This window comes from Ictalurus furcatus, chromosome 3 (assembly GCF_023375685.1).
Source record: "Ictalurus furcatus strain D&B chromosome 3, Billie_1.0, whole genome shotgun sequence".
Lineage (NCBI taxonomy): Eukaryota > Metazoa > Chordata > Actinopteri > Siluriformes > Ictaluridae > Ictalurus > Ictalurus furcatus.
In genome coordinates this window covers 11,848,883-11,870,047 of record NC_071257.1, presented here as the reverse complement: position 1 = coordinate 11,870,047, position 21,165 = coordinate 11,848,883, and the positions used below count along the sequence as shown (strand labels likewise).

At 39.4% G+C, this 21,165-nt stretch overlaps 1 protein-coding gene across 5 annotated transcripts in view; it reads right to left on the bottom strand.

Moving 5' to 3' along the window:
* Nucleotides 1-20,703, bottom strand: part of ubr2 (ubiquitin protein ligase E3 component n-recognin 2) — a 36,886-nt gene extending 16,183 nt beyond the window's left edge. For 3 of the 5 annotated variants that reach the window (XM_053620789.1, XM_053620791.1, XM_053620793.1), the window contains exons 1-14: nt 20,594-20,703; nt 8,603-8,862; nt 7,528-7,606; nt 6,754-6,864; nt 6,183-6,313; nt 5,915-6,053; nt 4,999-5,061; nt 4,733-4,853; nt 4,439-4,543; nt 4,267-4,355; nt 3,329-3,427; nt 1,001-1,164; nt 784-883; nt 525-653 (exon numbers count right to left, since the gene is read on the bottom strand). In XM_053620789.1, the coding sequence (XP_053476764.1) occupies nt 525-653; nt 784-883; nt 1,001-1,164; nt 3,329-3,427; nt 4,267-4,355; nt 4,439-4,543; nt 4,733-4,853; nt 4,999-5,061; nt 5,915-6,053; nt 6,183-6,313; nt 6,754-6,864; nt 7,528-7,606; nt 8,603-8,862; nt 20,594-20,677 (1,674 nt within the window). In that variant the 5' untranslated portion in view covers nt 20,678-20,703. Of the gene's footprint in view, nt 1-524; nt 654-783; nt 884-1,000; nt 1,165-3,150; nt 3,250-3,328; nt 3,428-4,266; nt 4,356-4,438; nt 4,544-4,732; nt 4,854-4,998; nt 5,062-5,914; nt 6,054-6,182; nt 6,314-6,753; nt 6,865-7,527; nt 7,607-8,602; nt 8,863-20,593 lie in introns of all 5 variants that reach the window. The other 2 variants (XM_053620788.1, XM_053620790.1) reach the window with 1 other exon arrangement.
* Nucleotides 20,704-21,165: the final 462 nt, after the last annotated feature.

Sequence of the window (21,165 nt, the reverse complement as noted above, 5' to 3'; positions counted from 1 at the left end):
CAAGCCTACTTTCCAGTTTTGGGGACTGATGCACCTGCAATTGCAGAACCCACTATTTAGCTGAACTGGAGCTCTGTGAGTTGCCTGTTAATTCTGAAAACTCATTAAGGGCTAATTTTCAGACCACTTTTATAGTGGCTGCATCCTGTTAGTTGGCACAACAATTCACCCACATACAATAGCTGTGCTTGTCAAGATGCTTTTTCATGTAGTGTTTGTTATTTTGTCCACTTACTGCATGTCGAATACTTCCTTCTTATTTGAAGGCTTCCATATATAGATTTAAATTTACAACCACATTCACAACTTTGACCTTCAAGAAATCCCTACTCAGAGCCAATCATTACCATACACCTCAAAGATATGACAAAGACAAAAGTCCTGTGATCTTCAGACAGATCTTGCTGGTTTTAGTTTGTGCAGGAATAATATGTGCATTTGCTGCTATGGTCGCACTACAAGAACTCCTGTAGAGTGCGCACAAATTTTAATATACTAGCACTGGTGAGTGTGTTAGTACTCACATCACTGGCACACCACTCTTGCATCATTGAGATAATGTGTGTGAGCTTCATCTGTAATGTGAAGGCTGCCTCCCACTCTGGTTCCATCTCTATGTGTTGGCCTACTTGGCGTACTACTGGGTCCATACCCTGCAGAAATCACAAACCCCCAACACACATTATTATACTGATATTAAACAACATGGCTATATTGCACCCCACATGATCATTACATCTATAACTGCAAGTTAACATTGCTTAGACAAACACGCGTAATTACCTGCATGCACTTGAGCAGCTCCAAGAAAGCATCAAGTCCTTCCAGGAACTTCTCCCTGAGCTTGTCGGTCCACTCTGTTGGACGGCTAATCAGGACATATCTGTGTGTTTAAAAAAAAAAAAAAAAAGTTTAATGAGAATGATTAGCTATTAATTATCATTAATAATGATATTCTCCGACAGACAGTGCAACACATTCTGCTTTTTCCAAGCCGTACTTGAGGTCTCCTATAAGACTCTGGACCCTGCGGAATTTAAAGGCCTGTTGTGCAGTGTAGCGTTCAAACTGAAATCGTCCCTGCAGATCTCGATGTCTCAGGTGATCAACAAATGTGCGGACGATCGTGGTCATCAGGTTCTCCTCTGTGATCAGCATCCGCGCCTGTAATGAGGATAACACCACAAATCGGTACATCTAATAGTGATCAAGTTAACATTTTGTTACAATTCCAATAAATAGTTAAATGAAGTACACTTCGTTCAACCCTACTTTAATAATGAATGTTTTCCCCAAATAGGGAAAAACGACCTTGCTGCTAGATCTTTAATCATTCTATTAAGCTGTATATTCACTATACAACTGGGGGGTATGAGAAGGGAAAAAAAAAAAAAAAAAAAAAAAGTTAGTGTGAACATTCAGAATTGAGTGAATCTAAGAAGACTGTTTCTCCCAACACGTACATGATACTAAAGCCACTGCACACCAGATACAGTGGTGCTTGAAATTTGAAAATTTTCTATATTTCTGCATAAATATGACCTAAAACATCAGATTTTCACACAAGTCCTAAACGTAGACAAGAACCCAATAAAACAAATAAGAAAAAAAATATTATACATGGTCAATTATTTATTGAGGAAAATTATGCAGTATTACAAATCTGTGAGTGGCACAAATATTGTACTTCTAATCTTAGAGTAAGAACCTTGAAGATTAGCAGTTAATTTGACTGAATCTCAAGAGAAAGTGGGTCATGTAGCAAGACAAGAACCTTAAACACACTTTTCTTCTTTAACCATTTTTGGTAGAATGAATGAAGTTAATGTTTTGGAATGGCCAAGTCAAAGTCCTGACCTTAATCCACTAGAAATGTTGTGGAAGGACCTGAAGCAAGCAGTTCATGTGAGGAAACCCACCAACATCCCAGAGTTGAAAATGTTCTGTTCTGAGGAACGGGCTAAAATTCCTCCAAGCCGATGTTGAGGACTGATCAACAGTTACAGGAAATGTTTAGTTCACACCATATACTGAATGCAAGGGTTCACATACTTCTGCTAGTCACAGATATGTAATACTGGTTCATTTTCCTCAATAAATAAATGACGACGTATTATATTTTTGTTTTATATGTTTAATTGGGTTTTCTTTATCTATAACCCCAATTCCAAAAAAGTTGGGACAGTATGGAAAATGCAACCAACCTCCCCCCCCCCAAAAAAAAAACCAAAGTCATTTGAAAATTCGATTCACCTTGTACTATATTGAAAACACATTATTTGATGTTGTACTTTGAATATTTTAAAAATAAATTTAATTCACACTCATTTCAAATCTGATGACTGCAACAAACTCCAAAAAAGTTGTTTAACACTGTGTAACATCACCATTTCTTTTATTAACAAGCGGGATTTTCCACCATTCATCCATTACAGATTTCTTCATCTGCGCAACTATAAGGGGCCTTGGTTGCCTTATTGTGCGCTTCATAATGCACCACACTTTCTCAATCGGAGACAGGTCAGGACTTCAGGCAAGCCATGCTTTGTTTTTAATAGCATTTTTCATACTGTCTCAACTTTTTCGGAATCGGGGTTGTACTTTTAGGACTATTGATTAATACATAACTACTATTAACAAATTTATACATAATTACTCCAAGTTTAATTGTAAGCCAGTAACTTCCAGTAGTAAAAAGGCTGGTAAACTGTGCTGCATTAGTGATTAGCTTAAGTAAAATTCAGTGTAGCTTACAGTCTGTCAGGCGAGCTCTAAGCTACTATTCTGTGTTTAATAAAAACAGTTCCTGACCATTTCCCCCTGCTTGTTAGTACTTAAGTGTAGAAGACATACTGCTCACAACTACTCATAGCAAAACACTTAACTGTAGTCATACAAATGCGTTTTCAAGCAACATGGTGCAAATGATAAAGGTAATTTCATGTTGTCAAAGACACATGGTGACACCTTGTATGCTCTTTTAGCCACGTCAGACTGTTTGTAATGGAGACCTGTGCTCTCTAACCTAATCGCACTGAGATTAGTGAGAACCCCCACCAAGGTTCTTTTTAGATGCGTGGGAAACAGTTTCAACAGAATTAAGGAACAAAGCAAGTCCCTCTCACTGCAGCGGTCTCTTCTTGTACTCACCAGGGAAGGCACGGTGAAAATTTGCACCGACAGGTCAGTAATGGAGAACTCCCTGTCATGGTCATCCTTCACATAGTCACTCTGCAAGCGCTCATAGTTCTAACAGCAGCAGCAGGGCAGGCGGAGGAGAGGAGAGAGGCAGAAGAGAAGAACGAGTGTGTAGGGTTGAGGTACTCACCAAGGTGGGGACGGTGAAGAGTTGCACAGACAGAGAGGTCACTGACACTAAGCGCTCGTGATCGTCCTCCATAAAATCTGTCTGGAGGCGCTGGTAATTCTATGACAAGGGAAAGGGGATGGGGGCACATTCATCTTCCGGGTCAGAGGTCAGGGGACACCTCACCCTTCACTTATACCCGGTGCTTACACCAGTGGTACAGACTATGATGCAGAAGGAGGGGTGAGAGCTTTATGTAGAACTGCCAGAGGTATTATTTAAAATACAAACTACATAAATATCCACAGGCCGATTCAAACGTAAAACGGTCCTATCAAAGTGGCATGAAATAATGCACTCAAGTGGGAAATTATTTACATAGTACAGGTGTGTATTCTACGGCTCTCTTCTTATGCCGCGCAGTTCTGTGACCTTTTGAGCACCAGCCTGACACCGCGATGTTAAAGCGGAGTATGTGGGGAACTACTACAGCCAGTAACCAATCAAAAGAGAAGTTTAACCGAGCTACTGCTTCACACACAGCGGGCTTTTGATATACACCAGCAGAAGGAAATGGACTGATGATGTGCTGCACCAACATTTTGTGCATGTGCATAAGACCCTCAACACAGGTGAAGATCTGGAAATTCCTACTTTTATTAATGGACAAAAATGTGTTCATTTACCCAGCTCATCATGTCAACCATTATATTAAATCACAAACAGCAAGTGCAAAAACAGAACTGAAACAGTCTTGATACACAAGGGCAAATCATAAAAATATGTAGAGCAAAACTGATCCAGATAAACATTTTGGAAATAGAGACTGAATGTTATCTCACCAATTGCTAGCTTTAATTATTTACTTCTAAAGTCAGAGACTGAGTTTGCATGTTAAAATGGTATACCTTTATACTTTTATTTATGCAATAAATAGCCACAGGGACTAGGTATCTTACCTTTGCAAACTGAATAGCAAACAGCTTCTTATACTTCAAATCCATAAGCAGACTGCTCATGAACAGCTGGTGGTAAACATTCCTTGCCCCTAAAGGAAAAACAGTTTTCAATTTAAAACTCTTTAAGGTCGGTATTTTACTACAGATTTGTAGTAAACAAAACCTTTCGCACCCTTCCACATTTTGGAGTCACAGAGCATCAAAGTGTCAACAAGGGAGTTCTCTCCATCAGGGCCATTCTGTAGGCCCACCTGGCACAAGATCCTCCTCAGGGCATCTAGAAGAAAGAAAGTGTTTTATCACTAATAATCATAATTTACATAATTGAAAATACTGAAGATTCAATGCCAGCTGGTAAAGCTTTTGTGCGTCAGTACCAGTGTATGTATTGTTGCACTGAAACAAAGCTTAAAAATACAGCCTCAGGGTGTAAGAGAGAGTAACAGACTTGACATTAGACAGAAACCTGAGTATCTGATGATATGGCCAAGCCAGGAGAGCGCTTTGAGAGCGAAACACTGGTGCGCTACTACTGAGGAGTGCATGACCTGAACCCGCAGGGGCTTCGACTGACGACTTGTGTTTCGCTGCAGAAACATACAGAGTTTAGAGACTTTCCACACAAATGAATTACAGTAAAGAAATATGAATGACCAGCTTCTACCTTCAACTATACTTGCATTATACAACAGTGAAGCAAGTCATTTAGACACACTTTAACACACAACTTACCACAATAACAGATTTGGCCTGTTCACAGAACTGAAAATCTCCATAACGTACAGACTTCCGGCCCTGAATAACACAATACGCAGTAAGAACTGAGGATTTAGAATACAAATATTTAGTTGGAGCACAAAAACCAGAGACTGGACAGAAACAAAAAACATTTATATGGGCACTTAGATATAACTTAACGTTGAACATCATAATGGATACGATGGCACAGCAAAAAAAAAAAAAAAAAAAATCATTAAAAATTGCTCTCTCGTTTCAGTTAACAATGCAATTTGGTTCAATAACTCGTGCAACTTTTCCATAAAATAGCCACCATTCCTCATTTGCGGAAACAGATGACTATAGATGCTGTACCACATGACCTCTCACGCACACCAGGAGTACTGAATCTAAAGAAGAAAAAGGGGGAGGGGGATTTTAAATTTGAATTTTGAAATTACCCAAACGCTAGCATGTAGCTAATTTGTGCTAAAGAAATGTTTAATAGCATGACTTGAATATTAATAAATTCCTAAATACTGAACAAATAAAGACTAAATGTATGAAATTAATGCAGTGAGTAAATCATGGTCACACATGCCATCTCTTTCAAAACTTTCCAGTGACATACGCATTACAAATACGGCACATTTATCAACGTTGATTTTCACCCACAAGTGAGTTGTTCTCAGCAGAAGAACAGAAACGATTCATTATTTAACCAGCTGTTAAAATGGCTGGCTCCCTTTTAAATTTGGGAGAAAACATTGGCATTTTTGCCCCGTAATATGATTACAAATTTGAGTTTTGTTTGCTCAGGAATTAGCTATTGCATCACAAATGAACCAGTAGATAGTCATTCTTATTTCTTCAAGAATCATGCAGCCCTAGTGATAGTGCTATAATATGGTCACGAATAGAAGGAGATTACATCTCGGTCCACTGTAGTAGCAAAGCTGACCGCCTCTTTCTGTGTGCAGTTCACAGCTTTCTGTAGTGTGTAGATGACCTGTTCGTAAGTGTGCACCTCATCGTTAAACAGCATGCAGTAATAGGTGTCTCCACGCTCCCTGTAGGGGGAAAAACAAAAATACATACATAAACAATAGCTGTTGCATTAGCTGGATGGATCTATATAAAGAAAAGAAGTAAATAGTGAGCGCATCATCTTCGGGTGTGTGGTGTGTGTGTGTACATACGGCGGTTCAAGGCCTAAAGGGAGCTCGTCTTCCTTGTCCCATGTCAGCATGTCCACAGCATATTTCAGGATGATAGAAAAGATATTATATGTGCGAGCAATCATTTCTGCAGAGAGACTGGCAAGTGGATCCTGGAATGACAACATTTTGGGGAAGCAGGAATAAGTTCAATGTCATCAAAAAGAATAATAATGAAATAAAAAATAGCATGTGGCAACTGAACAAATATCACATCACATGTAGCTAATTCAAATCTTAACACTGAGGGGGGAAAAAAAAAGTACAAGATCTGCTCCTAACCTTAACATATTAAATGTTAGGAGAGGTAGGAAGTTCTCAAATCTTTGTGCTCAGTTTACAAACAGAAGGCACTGCAAATTTAGATAATGTTTTACCAAGGTTATCAGTCTTCATTACTCTTTGAAGTGGAAGAACTACAAAACAAACCGACTTATGTCATTAGGTTATTTGTGTAACTTGGAATGCACTAAAAAGCAATAAGGAGCTCCTTATAACTTTGCACTTATAAGTGCTGCAGAGGTAAGCTTAAAAAGAAAAACTGGTGTCTGACCTCCTGGGAGGAGTCACTGATGTTGGGCTCATGTTTCTGACAGTAAGAACCCTTCTTCCATGCTTCTGTGTCTCCACAGTCACAGAACCCCCCTCCCCCAGAGGTTGTCATCTAAAGACAGCAGGAGAGAGGAAGAGAAAGAGTCATGTGTCAAGGGCAGGCATGGCTGGATCACACACATGGTTGCCATTTATGGCAGGGTCACATTAACCAAATTAAGGAACTGCCATTTTCATGCAGGCTCTGCCTGCAACAGACATGTGGGGTCTGGTGCAGGAGTAGAGATGCCTTCAGTCCTCATCTTCTGGAAAATCATTTAAAAACACAGAATCATTACACTAGACAGTTATGTTACGCAAAGTCTTTTTACTGCTTTTTAAATTTGCGAGAATTGCTTCAATGCTGGTGTCTCCACTGTGTGTATAGCAAACGTTAGGCCAAGACATGTGGTGTTGATTCATACTTTGCCATTTCACCTAGGATTCATTCCAAAGCTTTTACTCCTGTTTGACCATTCGTGTTCGGTGTTCAATCTCGTTCTTATGACATAACTCAGAGACCATTGCAAATGTAACTGTTCCGAGTCCCTCTAAATCATGTGTCACCAGTGTAGCCAGCACACACTACTCTACAGTACATGATGAACCTGATTCCTCCCATCTGAACTCTCAGTAGCAGCTGGGAACTTGTACACTATGCACAGGTGTAACTAAGGTGTCTTTATTGGAGATTCTGCAGAAAACAGTGCGAGTGTTTAGGTGCGTTTGCTCTTACTCTGTAACGATGCTCCTTATGCACACTGCCTAAAAAGCACTGCATGCACAGTACACATGTTGGGTCTGCTGCACATTCCCTAAAGAAGGCAAATAAATACAAATATAGCTTCAATACATCAAAAACGCATAATCAAGAGCATTCAAGTGTGTTCAAATGAAAACAATGATTGGATTTATTATTATTATTATAATAATAAACACAAACGCAAAACTTTTTTTTTTTCACCAAAACAATCTTCATTCAAGATCAGTAATCTTCATTTAAAATGTTAGATGGTGTTCAGATCAGCCTACCAAAGTTTAAATCTGAAACACTTGCATTTAAAGAGGTATTCCAAATAACCCAACATTAACACAAAACCAGGATTAATCTAATCAGAAAGCAATCATGGATTTAGGTCCAACAAAGGTTTAAATAAAAAGCACTGCTCCTGGTTTGAGTCACAAATTGCCAAACCTCCTCCACTATTTACTCAATGTGCACACTCAGTAATTTTTTTACTTTTTTTTTTTTTTACATTTATTATGAATCAATCACCAAGAAAAATTGTACATGTGAAACACAATACACATTTTTTTGCATTTAACAACAAATGAATACATAGATATTACAGGCCATAAACACTGAACAAACCAACAGGTAAGCACATACAAAGTACATACTATACACTTCTGCACGTTAAGTTTTGGTATTATTACCAGTTAAACAAACAAGACAAATGTGATTACAATTAAAAGTCAAGATGGGTATAAGTAATGTATGCCGGGCTATAATTATCCCTGTGTGTGTTCCTTGAGTTCCACACACACCGGCCTTTCAGCAGGCTTAGAGAAATCCGCCCTGAATCACTTAACCTAATAAAAATCTAACCTTAATCAGCAAGGATGACCAGCAGCTTCAGAGACTGAAAGATATGGCTGCAGGTCTCAATTAACTGGGGAAATATAGAACAACTGGGGGACTATAGTGACCGAGAAAGAAAGAAAAGAAAAGAGAAAAAAAAAAAAAAAGAAAAAAAGAAGGTCAGCAAGCATACAGCTACTAAAGCTAGGAAAGTGAAGTGGTCTCCTACCTGCAGGAGTATGTGGGTTCCCCCACTTTAAAAACATGGCCACAGAGCTGGGAAGGCTGGTTGTTCTGCTCGAGCTTGGCCAGCCCGGTTGAAGGCTCTTCTCCACACAGGTACCACTCCATCGGTGCCTGCAGCAGCAATTGGGCCAGCAGATCCTCACTCTGAGGGTTCAGGTTGGGCCCAAGGCAGTAGATTTTGGGCACGTAGCAAGCCAGGTGCTGGTAGACATCCTTGGGCAGGTCTGTTGCCTGAAGCCATTTCTGTAGCAGGAACAGCAGAGCTGAGAATTATTCCATGCATGGAATGCTGTTTTATTGCTCCATTTATAATTTGGACACAGTGAAACGCATCTAGACTAAAATTACACACACACACACACACACACACACACACACACACACACACACACACACACACACACACACACAGGGCTGGTCACCAAGAAGCACATAAATTACACCACTGTCTCTATGCTTTAGTTTGGGGGGGGGGGGGTTGTTGCATTCAAATCAGCACCATGTTGATTTCACATTATCTTTAGACTTCAGTAATTCAGACATCCAGCACTCAACAGAATCCAGTACACTGATATTAGCTCACTATGCTACTATGGCTTACTTTACCATTACACTGTGTGATTGTGTGGTAGACCTATCACAGCTCATGCAAAAGCATTCTACACTTCTTATAGCTCAGGCAATGGAGATTAAAATGCATCTATAATAGTGTGCACGAGGCCGGCTGACCTGAGAGCAGTATGGTGAGCACGGTCATTAAAAATGAGTGCAAGATGCCATGAATTGCACACGCACGCAGGAGGTATTCACAAGTGTGAAGTGAGCTTAAAGAGAAACTGTTGTGCAAGACAGCGCTTCAGTTCTGTGAGCAGGGAGTACCGAGACAGGTGCAATTCCTTTCCCGTTGCTCACCCCCATCAACACATTGCTCCAGAGTTTAATTAATTAAAGTAAAAGAGCCACAGCCTAAAGGTTTTTTTTAATAATAATTTGTAGTCCTTATTTTATTAGGATTCTGACAAGTTGTGTTTTAAATAAAAGATAAACCAACTTAAATTAAAAATGTGTGTATCTTCAAGTTTTTTACCACCACCTTTGATAGCAATTAGGTAAAGCAAAGATTAAAATAAAATACTGTTTTTTTTTTTATCATGGCCTTGACCCCTTTTGAGGTCTGCACCCCAAAAACCCAGTTTAACCATTAATACCAGCATTACCAAGACAACCATAGGCAATAAGATTCCACCAAAATCAAGTAGAGAAAAAGCTACGCTAATGTCACTAATGTATTCTGTTATTAAATATTTATTCAGCTAGCCCAGTCCTGAAAACAGAGTGCATTGAACATGTACATATTTGCTTTTTTTGTTGTTTTCATTCCTTTATGATGTCTGACTGAGAGCATAAAATGTATGTGTTAGTGAGCTGAGGTGTTGAAACAGGTGTCTTAGTTAACTATTCTGAGAAACCTGTGGAAATGTCGTCACGAGACTGTTTGAAACCTGTGGAAATGTCATCACAAGACTGTTTCAATGCTTGTGAAAGACCTTTCCAAACCCAGAACCAGGTGCATTCTTATGTCTCATGGAAACCTGTCATGACATGAGGTAATCTTGCATTGTATCTTAAGCCGGGTTCACACTGTACGATTTTGGCCACGATTTGGTCGTCTGAGACAAATTGTGAGAATCTTAAAAGATTCCTATAATCCTAGGCCAAAATCTGTAGTCTTTGATCACTAGTTTGACATGTCCCCCAGCACAGTCCTGTAGTGTGGCTTCTCCTACTCCGTACAAGTCTTCCTGTGTGCATCCGTTTTTCGCGTCTTGACTGTTGTACAGTCTGACATTAATGACAACAGATCCTACAGTGCAACATGGCTTACAGCAGAGATCATGTTTGTACCTTCAGACAAGCAACTGTTGCAAAGGACTATTAAAAATCGCACCGTGTGAACCCAGCGTTAGAAAAATACAAAACTTAATATCAAACCACCAAAAATATGTGGAAAATTTCTTGTGAAAATATAATCATTTAAGGTTGATGACAGAAAAACAACCATGATTTTTGTGTATTTCCTCATCCCTTCTGAAATCAATTAATTAATTAAATTTTGCCATGCCAGCATTTTTATCATGGTATTCAAGATAACAAAATTCTGTCTCATGCCTTCTGTGTGCAAAGTCTGAGCTTGATCAAAACAACCATTAACCTACAGTGGAATAAATATAACAAATTTGTTTAAAAAAAAAAAGTGGAAGTGAGGCTAATTAAATAATCAACTAAAATGAACCATCATAAAGCATCACACTTTCAAATAGACAGTCATCAACTCTGCACAAACACTGATTAATGGTACAGCGTGAAGCAGCCATTCAATTAATGAATCATGTCTGTAACTGGAAATGTTTATGGTCATGATATTCCTAAATAGAATTATTTTGGTTTCACATAGTGTAGAAATAAGTCGGCCCTACCTGATTTAGGATATTTCCTGAAGAATAGAAAAGATGGGACATTGGGATTAGAGCTGCAAATAATTATTTTAATATTGACTAATATAGTCACCCCCGCACACCAAAATTAATTGATTAGTTGGACTGTTTTAAAAATTTATTAAATACCAAAACCATTTATTTAAAATTATTTATTTGTAGCATTTCAGTCAACTAATATTACTACAGAACTTTGAACTAGGCCTAAATAAGTAACAGGTCACTTACTGCAGTACAACATAGCACTGTACACTACTGACATATACTTACTGAGAATTTTATTAGGAACACCTGTACACCTACTCATTCATACAATTATCTGTTCAGCCAACTGTGTGGCAGCAGTGCACAGCATAAAATCATGCAGATAGATATGGGCCATCAGCTTCAGGTAATGTTCACATCAAGCAGGTGGAACCGGTTATATTTAAACCTTTCATGTCTAGTGTCTGGTGTTCCCTTTGCTACTGAGGTGTGTGGTGTCATCATGCCAACATCTACAGAGTCCTGTAAGGCCTTCAGAAAAAAGGTTGTGGATGCCTATGAGTCTGGCAAGGGATTTAAAAAGATCTCCAAATTATTCTAAATACATCATTCCATCATTCTGTAAGGAAAATAATCTCCAAATGGAGATTGAATGGAAATTCAGTCCAAGAACACACCATCTGATGCAAAAAGAAGTCTCCAAGAACCCCAAAATTTCATCACAGGATCTGCTAGTAAGTCTTACAATTGTTTGTATCAAAGTGCATGCTTCTACAATCAGAAAGAGATTGCACAAATTTGACCTGCATGGGAGGCGTGCCAGGAAAAAGCCTTTGCAAGACTACAGTTTGCCAATGAGCATACAGGTAATGACCAGTCCTTTTGGAATAATGTGCTCTGGGCAGACGAATCAAAGATAGAGTTGTTTCGTCACAGTAACAGCAGACATGTTTGGCACAGACCATAAGACAGCTTTTCAGTAGAAGCACCTCATACCAACTGTGAAGCATGGTGGTGGAAATTTTATGGTTTGGGGTTGCTTCACTGCCTCAGGGGCTGGGCCATTCATCGATTCAACTATGAATTCTGAATCATATCAGAGACTGCTTGAAGATAATGTGAGGCCATCTGTCTGAAAGTTGAACTGAAAGTGCTATAGTATAGTAGCATAAATAAAGTAGCAGTATAGTAGCAGAAATAGCTTCTTGTAGGCATTTTGCATAATTGTCCACCAGGCTTGCTGGAATTTTTGACCACTCTTCCACACAATATTTCAGTTGCAAGATGTTTGAGGGTTTTCTTGCACGTACTGCCCTTTTCAAATCCCCCCACAACATTTCAATGGGATTCAAATACGAGCTTTGACTAGGCCATTCCCCCCGTGCAGGATTTGTTAGTGTGCTTGAGATCGAAAGGTCCACTTTCAGTTCAACTTTCAGACAGATGGCCTCACATTATCTTCAAGCACTCTTTGATATGATGCAGAATTCAGAGTTGAATCAATGAATGAATCAGTCCCTGAGGCAGCAAAGCAACCCCAAACCATAACATTTCCACCACCATGCTTCACAGTTGGTATGAGGTGCTTCTCCTGAAAAGCTGTCTTTTTTTTCTGCGCCAAACATGCCTGCTGTTACTGAGGTCAAACAACTCTATCTTTGATTTATCTGTCCACAGCACATTATTCCAAAAGGCCTGATCTTTGTCTATATGCTCATTGGCAAATTGTAGTCTTGCAAAGGCTTTTTCCTGGCACACCTCCCATGCACGTCAAATTTGTGCTCTCTCTTTCTAATTGGAGAAGCATGCACTTTGACACCAACAGTTCAAAACTTTTGTTTTGCATCAGACGATGTGCTCTTGGAATGAATTTACTGGGACAGCCAGTACTAGACAAATTGGCATTCGTTTGAAATCTGTGCCATTTGTAGATTATGTTCCTCACACTGGAATGGTGCATGTCAAATAAGTTGGAGATCTTTTTAAACCCCTTGCCACACCAAATTAAAACATTTGTTTTGCAAGTGTCACTAGGAAATTTGTGTACACCAATCAGCCATAACTTCAAAACCACCTGCCTAATATTATGTAGGTCCCCCTTGTGCCACCAAAACAGCTCGGACCCATCAAGGCATGGACTCCATAAGACCTCTGAAGGTGTGCTGTGGTATCTGGCCCAAAGAGATCTGTGGTATCTGGCCCAAAGCAGATACTTTAAGTCTTGTAAGCTGCGAGGTGGGGCCTCCATGGATTGGACTTGTTTGTCCAGCACATCCCACAGATGCTCAATCATATTGAGATCTGGGAAACTAGTAAGCAATGTCAACACCTTGAACTTAGTCATGTACCTTAAACCATTCCTGAACATTTTTGGTGTGTGGCAAGGCACATTATCCTGTTGAAAGAGGCCACTGCCATTCAGGAATACAGTTGGCACAAAGGGGTGTACTTGGCCTGCAACAATGTTTAGGTACGTGGTACCTAAACATTGTTGTAACATCCACATGAATGCCAGGACCCAAGGCTTCCCAGCAGAACGTTGCCCAGCGTGCCTTCTTCCTGGAGTGAATCATGGAAAAGAAATTGTGATTCGTCAGACCAGGCCACCTTCTTCCATTGCTCCTTGGTCCAGAGCTGATGCTCACATGCCCGTTGTAGGCGCTTTTGGGTAGGGGTCAACATGGGCACTCTGACCGATCTGTGGCTACACAGCCTCATACACAGCAAGCTGTGATGCACTGTGTGTTCTGACATTTCTATCATAGCCAGCATTAACTTTTTCAGCAATTTGTACTATAGTAGTTCTTCTACAAGAGCCATATCATCCTGCAGCTCTCGCCTGGTTTCCCACTGAAGCTAAGCAGGGTCGCTACCTGGATGGGAGACCTACTGGGGAAAACTAAGTTTGCTGCTGAAGTGGTAGTAGTAAGGCCAGCAGGGGGTGCTCACCCTGTGGTCTGTGTGGGGCCTAATGCCCCAGTATAATGACTGGGATAAGATACCGTAAAACAGCATTGTCTTTCAGATGAGACGTTAAAACCGAGGTCCTGAATGTGGTCATTAAAAATCCCAGGACACTTCTCAAAAAGGAGTAAGGGTATAACCACGGTGTCCTGGTGAAATTCCCCCATTGGACCTCATCATGGCCCCCTAATAATAACCCTGAACTGGCTACATCATTCTTCTCTCCTCTCCACTAATAGCTGGTGTGTGGTGGGTGTTCTGGCACACTATGGCTGCCACAGCATCATCCAGATGGATGCTACACACTGGTGGTGGTTGAGGAGATTTCCTCCTCGTAAAATGTAAAGCGCTTTGAGTGTCTAGAAAAGTGCGATATAAGGGTCAGGTATTATTATTATGGGCTTGGACTAGACGGCTAGCTTTCACTCTCCACGCAAATCAATGAGCCTTGGGCGCCCATGACCCTGTCGCCAGTTCACCAGTTGTCCTTTCTTGGACCACTTTTGGAAGGTACCAAGGTTATTATAGTTTTGCATTTTTCATTAGTTTTTATTTTGTTTTGACGATGTTTTCAAATTCAGTTTAGTTTTAATTAGTTTTCAAAGCGGGTTTGCTAGTTTAGTTTCTATTTTTTTGGAAATGCTTAGTTTTAGTTTAGTTTTTATTATTTTTAGTCTTTTGTAATATGGGGGTTCTCCTTTACCTTATTAAGGTAAGCTAGGCTAGCCTCCTTGTGCGCGCTTCTCAAATATACTTTCAAATTCGTGGGATTTTTCCCCTTAATAAATTGTCCACATATTTCACCACCTTCCACTGCAAGACACTTGCTTTTATCTGACACACAGTCATATTCAAAGTAATCCCAAATAGGACTCTGCCACTTTCTTCCAACTTTCAGTACCGCCATGATGCCAGGCGAGGAGCATGGACTATGCTGTGTTCAATTTGACATGGAATGTAGAAGTTTCCAGGTTTCCAGTCAGAAATGTCAACTCTGAAAGATATTTCCTCCATGAAAGACAAAAACTAAGGACATTTACTCTATAATTGTATTTTATTTTAGTTAGTTTTGCAAACAGACAATACAGTTTTAGTTAGTTATCGTTTTTTTTGTAATGGCTCGTTTTTATTTCAATTTCAGTTAATGACAATGTTTTTTCACACCTAGTTTTCGTTATTTCATTCGTTTATGATTATAACCTTGGTAGGTACTAACCACTGCATACCAGGAACACCCAACAAGACCTGTCCTTCTGGAGAAGCTCTGACCCAGTAGTCTAACCATCAAAGTTAAGCCCTTGCCAAAGTAGCTCAGATTGCCCATTTTTCCTGCTTCAAACAACAACTTTGAGAATTGATTGCTCTCTTGCTGCCTAATACATCCCACCCATTGACAGGTGCCATTGTAACGTGATAATGTTATTCACTTCACTTTTTACCGGTTTTAACATTAAGGCTGATTGGTGTATGTTTAAAAATGCACAGTGCTTCAAAATGGTGCGACTATAGCGCATGCTACTTAAGCAATACTGCACAAGCAAGAGTGTTGATATTCAGTAAAACATCATGACTGCGAGTGTGATATTGCTTTTCTACAACAGTTCTATAAGCAAGAACTTAATAAGGAGTAACAAACATGTCAAACACAATATGGCCAAATATTTAGTTTATTAATGCTCAGGAAACAAAAACAATTCCAAAAGAAGCCACAGCTGGATGGAGTGTGTGTGTTGCCATGCCAACACACAGACTAAGTGTAATTCAAAGTAATGTAATTTCAATGTAATTAACTATTGCTAGAAATTGATTTTTTATATAGCAAACACAAATAGTGATACAAACAGTGAACTGTACCGGTGCTGTTATACTAAATATCAGCACTCTTGTCCAATCAAATTAGTGGACCAGAACTAGCTGTTGTATAATCATAACTGTTGTCCCTTCCACATCCCCCAAGTCTGTATTACTGCACTCACTTAACTAGCTAACTAACTGGAATAAAAAATAAAAAAAAAGTCAGACATCAGCCAGCCTTTAGAGGAGTGTTCACTGGTCAGAAGAAACAAACATGTAACTGTTTGGTCATAATGATTAGTGCAATGTATGGAGAAAAAGTGTTAAGGCTTTTAATCTGAAGAACATCACAACTGTGAAGCATGGGGGTGGCATCACCACATTCTGGTGGGGTTTTGCTAGAAAAGGGACTGGTGCAGTTCAGAAAGTAAATGGCATCATGAGGAAAGAGGATTATCTAGAAATACTCAACAAGCAACACCTCAAATCCTTAGCCAGGAAGTTCAAAATTGTTCACAATCGAGTCTTCCAGCAGGACAATGATCCTAAGCATACCTCCAAAGTTGTAGCAAAATGGCTTAAAGACAACAAAGTGAAAGTACTGGAATGGCCATCACAAAGCCTTAACCTGAGTCCCCTGGAAAATTTCTGGCCGGAACTGAAAAAGCATGTCTGAGCAACGAGAGCCACAAACCTGACAGATTTACACCACGAGGCAAGTTCAAAAACCTTCAGGTTTCAGCATGTTAGCTGACTTCACTTAACCAAGCATTCCACACACTGGCATAGACGTCATCACTACGCAGGTAAACAACTCGTTAAGTTGAACCAGGCCTTCCTCAACTCCTGTGGGCGTTCACGTTAAATAGGCCAGATCTCTCACTGGCTCAAATGCTTTTAGAAAAAGCTGGAGTTGGAAACGTTAAGGCTGTATATTACACAACCAAAAGAACACACGATTACAATTAATTCATTTAAAGAATTCTGATATATAAAAACAGCAAAAAGCAATACTTTCGATGCAGCCAAGACAGGTTGAAAAAAAACTAAAGCTGACAAATGTGCACGTTATAATGGGTAAACAGGTAATGTTATTTTGTTTTCACATGACACTTAAAGTAACTAATCACAAATAAAATAAATAGCAGTAAATTGTCATTAGTAATTGCAGCTGCAATCCCAACTGTGTAAGACAGCCTTGGCAGCAAATAAAGACAAAATATAAAAATATTGACAAGTTGTGAATATAAATAAAATAAATAAAAGATAGGTTGTGGTCATAGGCAACTTGTTTAAAAAAAAATTGTTAAACTGTCTTCTTTATCTGATTGCTTTGCCTGTGACAAAGTGCTCTGGTGATATTTCTTACAACTTCTACGAAAAGTTTTTTGTACAAGCGGACTAAAGTAGAATGTTATTTAAATGCTTGTGTAATAATAGGTTTTTTTCCTCCTTGTTGAATTAGACTGCTATAGTCTGGCAACATCACACAAGGTGACTATTGTGTGGGCACAAGTGAGTTTAGTGTATTCAACACATCAACTGTAGCCAACTTCTCCAGATGATCCGGCCATGGTAATCACGATACAATCTCTGTGCGCTGTGAGAGATCTTTGGTGGTAAACTCAGTCACCATCTCAGTTACCCGATACATAATTTAATATATGAATAAATATGCATCAAAAAATAAAATCAAATAATATAAATAGAAATAAAAAATTTCAGAAAACCCTAACGGTTTCTGTTTCTTCCTGAAAACGCCAACGCACATTCCAAAATAAAAACAGTAAGCTCCATGGAAAAACCGACCATTGTAATTCCTAGCTCTCCAATTGGACAGGAGGCATACTTTCTAAATGCTCAGTGTGCTTAAAGTACCGATGAAATCAAAATTGAGGTGGCTTTTAGTAGGAATATGTTAAGGATAACCCTTAGGGTTTTCGTTAAGGTAGTGTGCACCAACACAATGACAAAATTCACACTTAGAAGAGATATGCATTCAAAATTTACAGTCTCTCCCTACCACCAACACAAATCAACAATTTTGATATCATTCTGCACTTCAGCTTCTCATCAGATTTTCTGTCCAATCAAGTGCTCTCTAGAATCTGAAGTGTTTTGCCCCCCCCCAACATTATAAAAATCACCTTGCCAAAGTTTGCGGTGTTTAGTGAATAAACCAAGCATGGGTCATAAATGTGTCTTTGGCTGTTAGAATGCACACGTTCTATTCAGGTTTCCAACTGTAAGCTGGTTAAAAAGAAAATGGCTTGAATCCATTCACTCTGAAGGAGGTACTTGTGCCAGCTCACGGCTTTGAGACACGTTTCCATTTTTTCCAAGTACGGCTTAGCCTGGGCTGTGAGGTAAGCCAAACGCTAAATATTGGCTATTGGCGATTTAAAAAGGGGGAGAAACCACTCGATATGTCCCTCCCTGACTCCCTGTTTCAGTGGAAATGTCAACATATCGAATAATGCTGCGCATTTCAAGGCAATTCACAGGGACTTTAACTTAACTTACCCCAGAGCCGGTTAGCCATGTAGAGACACTAGTTACCATGGTGAACAACCTAGTTGAAAAGATAAGCCGGAGTTTTAGCCAAAGTTAGCTCACTAACCCTGCAATCCTGCATTGTGGTACACCCCACAGTTCTGTTAGGAAGGATAAGCAAAAATTGTGCAAAGAATTGTGAGATGCTTGTGGAAAGCTAATCCAAGCTTCTGGTTCAAGGCAATGGCACCAATTAGTAACAAAGTGTCCATAAACATATGACCCATTCAAAATCTGAAATAGCAAACAGCTGAACTCAATCTGTCTCTTTGCGATTGTTTGGAAATGAGCGATTATGGAAATAAAGTAAAGAAACTGACTTAAGACAGGATAGGTATGGTAACGTGAAACATGTGGCGTTGTGAAACACCAAGTTGGAATGTCTTTAGCATAGGGTTATGCAAAACTTCTGGCCTCAACTGTAGCACCAAATCTGAACACTTTAGGATTGTATAATGCTAATTATACTTACTTTATTAGTCTGTTAGATTACAGAGAAAAACTTATTAGGCTGCATTTACACTACATGGCTCAAGTGACACACTTCTGATTTCTTCTTCTCACGTGGCACAGATCAGATTTGAACCACGAATGTGTAAGCAGGAAAATAAATAAAAATGCACATGGATCCCCGTTTTCTCAGGTCTGTTTCAGGCCTCAGTCATATGTGGAAATAAATCCAATATGAATCGGATACGTGCATTTGCGTCCGCCATGTAAGCGGACAGATCGGGTATTCCCCTGTCAACGTGAGGAAAAAGAGATGGCGGTGAATTACGTGATCTCAGGTGGACACCAACCACGAGAACATAACTCACAACAAGGGGTCTCTTCTTTTTTTCCCTCCGCCTTAAGCGGCCGGTGGTTTGCTTAGCTTTAAATATGATGCGGAAAGCAAAAGCTTGCATTATATTTTCGTCTTACTTCCTTTTCGGCCTTAGCTTCCGGTGACGTCTAACCTTGGGTTGTTTCACGAAGTGTATAGCGTAAATGCAGATATCAGATATGGGTCACTTTTAAAAAGAAGATGCAAGCTGGTCATCAAATTAAATTTTTTTAAAATCAGAGTTAACAAATCGGAATTGGGCATCAAGACCTGCAGTGTAAACGCAGCCTTAGTCTACAAGTGAAAGGAATTTCATGCACAAAAATAATTCCACACTTTTCTGACCTACTAACCTGGATTTCTACTTACCGTTGTATTCAAATGCTACTTGCTTTCTGTCTGTGCAGCGTACTTTTATTTCAGTGTGTATAGTTAAAGAACAAACGACAGACCTTTCGTGCACACGGTTGTCCAGGATCAATTATTCAGGGTTTTTTTTTTTTTTGGTTTTGTTTGACATGCACAAGTGTGCAACAGCCTATACAACTGCATACAAACAGCCTAACATTTCCAAAAATTATTTCTTCTGTTTTCAGGATTCTGAAGGTTAATATTTCTTAACATAACATTACGGTCATTATTTATGGATTCATTATAAAGGCAAACATTTCTGCATCCGAAATTAGTAACTTATTTATCTCCTGTATTTTAAGGTCAGGTGATAGGAATTATGTTTTTGTTCAAACTCCCAGAAGCATAATTGGCATGGATTTGCATTTCAAAGCAAAACATTGAACTTGGCCAAGTCTGAAAAACAGAAAAACAAGGCAGAGCACTTGGCGGATCATTAAAAATGAATGTTAATAAAAAAATAAAGTGCAACAGTTTTGAATAATTGCTCTATTAGTGCATTACAGAGCTGTAGCTAGCTTGGCTAGGTGAAGAACAAAGCCAGTGTTTATCAGTTTCCTCTGCTTTGACAAAACATCCCTACAGTTAGCCAGCTAGCTCGCTAATTCTACATAAAAGCAGTATATCAAACATACGGCAAATAAATACGCCTTCAAACGCAAATAAAAGACCCGACAAACAAGACTTAGTATAAATAAGAAATATTAGCTATTTTTTTTCATCAGCGAGTTAGTAACGTAATGTTGCTGACTACCTGCTAGTAGAAAAACAAGTTCTCCAACAGGCTAGTTTATCATAGCGTTAGCATTAGCATTAGCATCTGAGGAAGAACAACCCGAGTAGAGAAATCTGAAATATCACCACGAAACAAAGAAGAACTGCTTTCTCACATATACCAGGCGGAAGTTTAACCATTTCGGACTTGTTCTAGAAAACTGTCGCTTACCGCAGCGGTGTCCTTGGCAGAGAAATTGAGAAATTCGCTACAGAGAGCGGTTGGTGCTTCCCGATCAGTCTCAGCCGCCGCCATGTTTCACTTCACTGGCGAGCGAAACGCGACGGAACCGGAAATCAGCCGCTCGTACAACTTCGGCTGGGGGGACCTGCTAACTTTATATTTGTTGACTAATCAGAAAAAGTCTTTGGTAAATCTGATACGTATGGACGAGTTACTGACAACGTCCCATGAAGCAATTTAAAGAATGATATAACTCGGCAAAAAATTATAATAATAACAACATCATCAATGGACATGTAACTATGGCAAAATGACCATACAGAGAAGAATTTATAGAGAAGGAATTACACATGGGCGCTTCTGACTCTTTTCCAAATTTTGTTATGTTGGAAATCTGTACAAACATACAGTAATTAATATTGTAATATACAACCCATGTTCACTTTAATAGGAACACCTGTACACCTGTTTATTTATGCAGGTTTCAGTTATTGGCTATTCAGGCAATTATGTGGTATGACTAACTGTGGCATGGTTGTTCGTACCAGATGGGCTGGTTT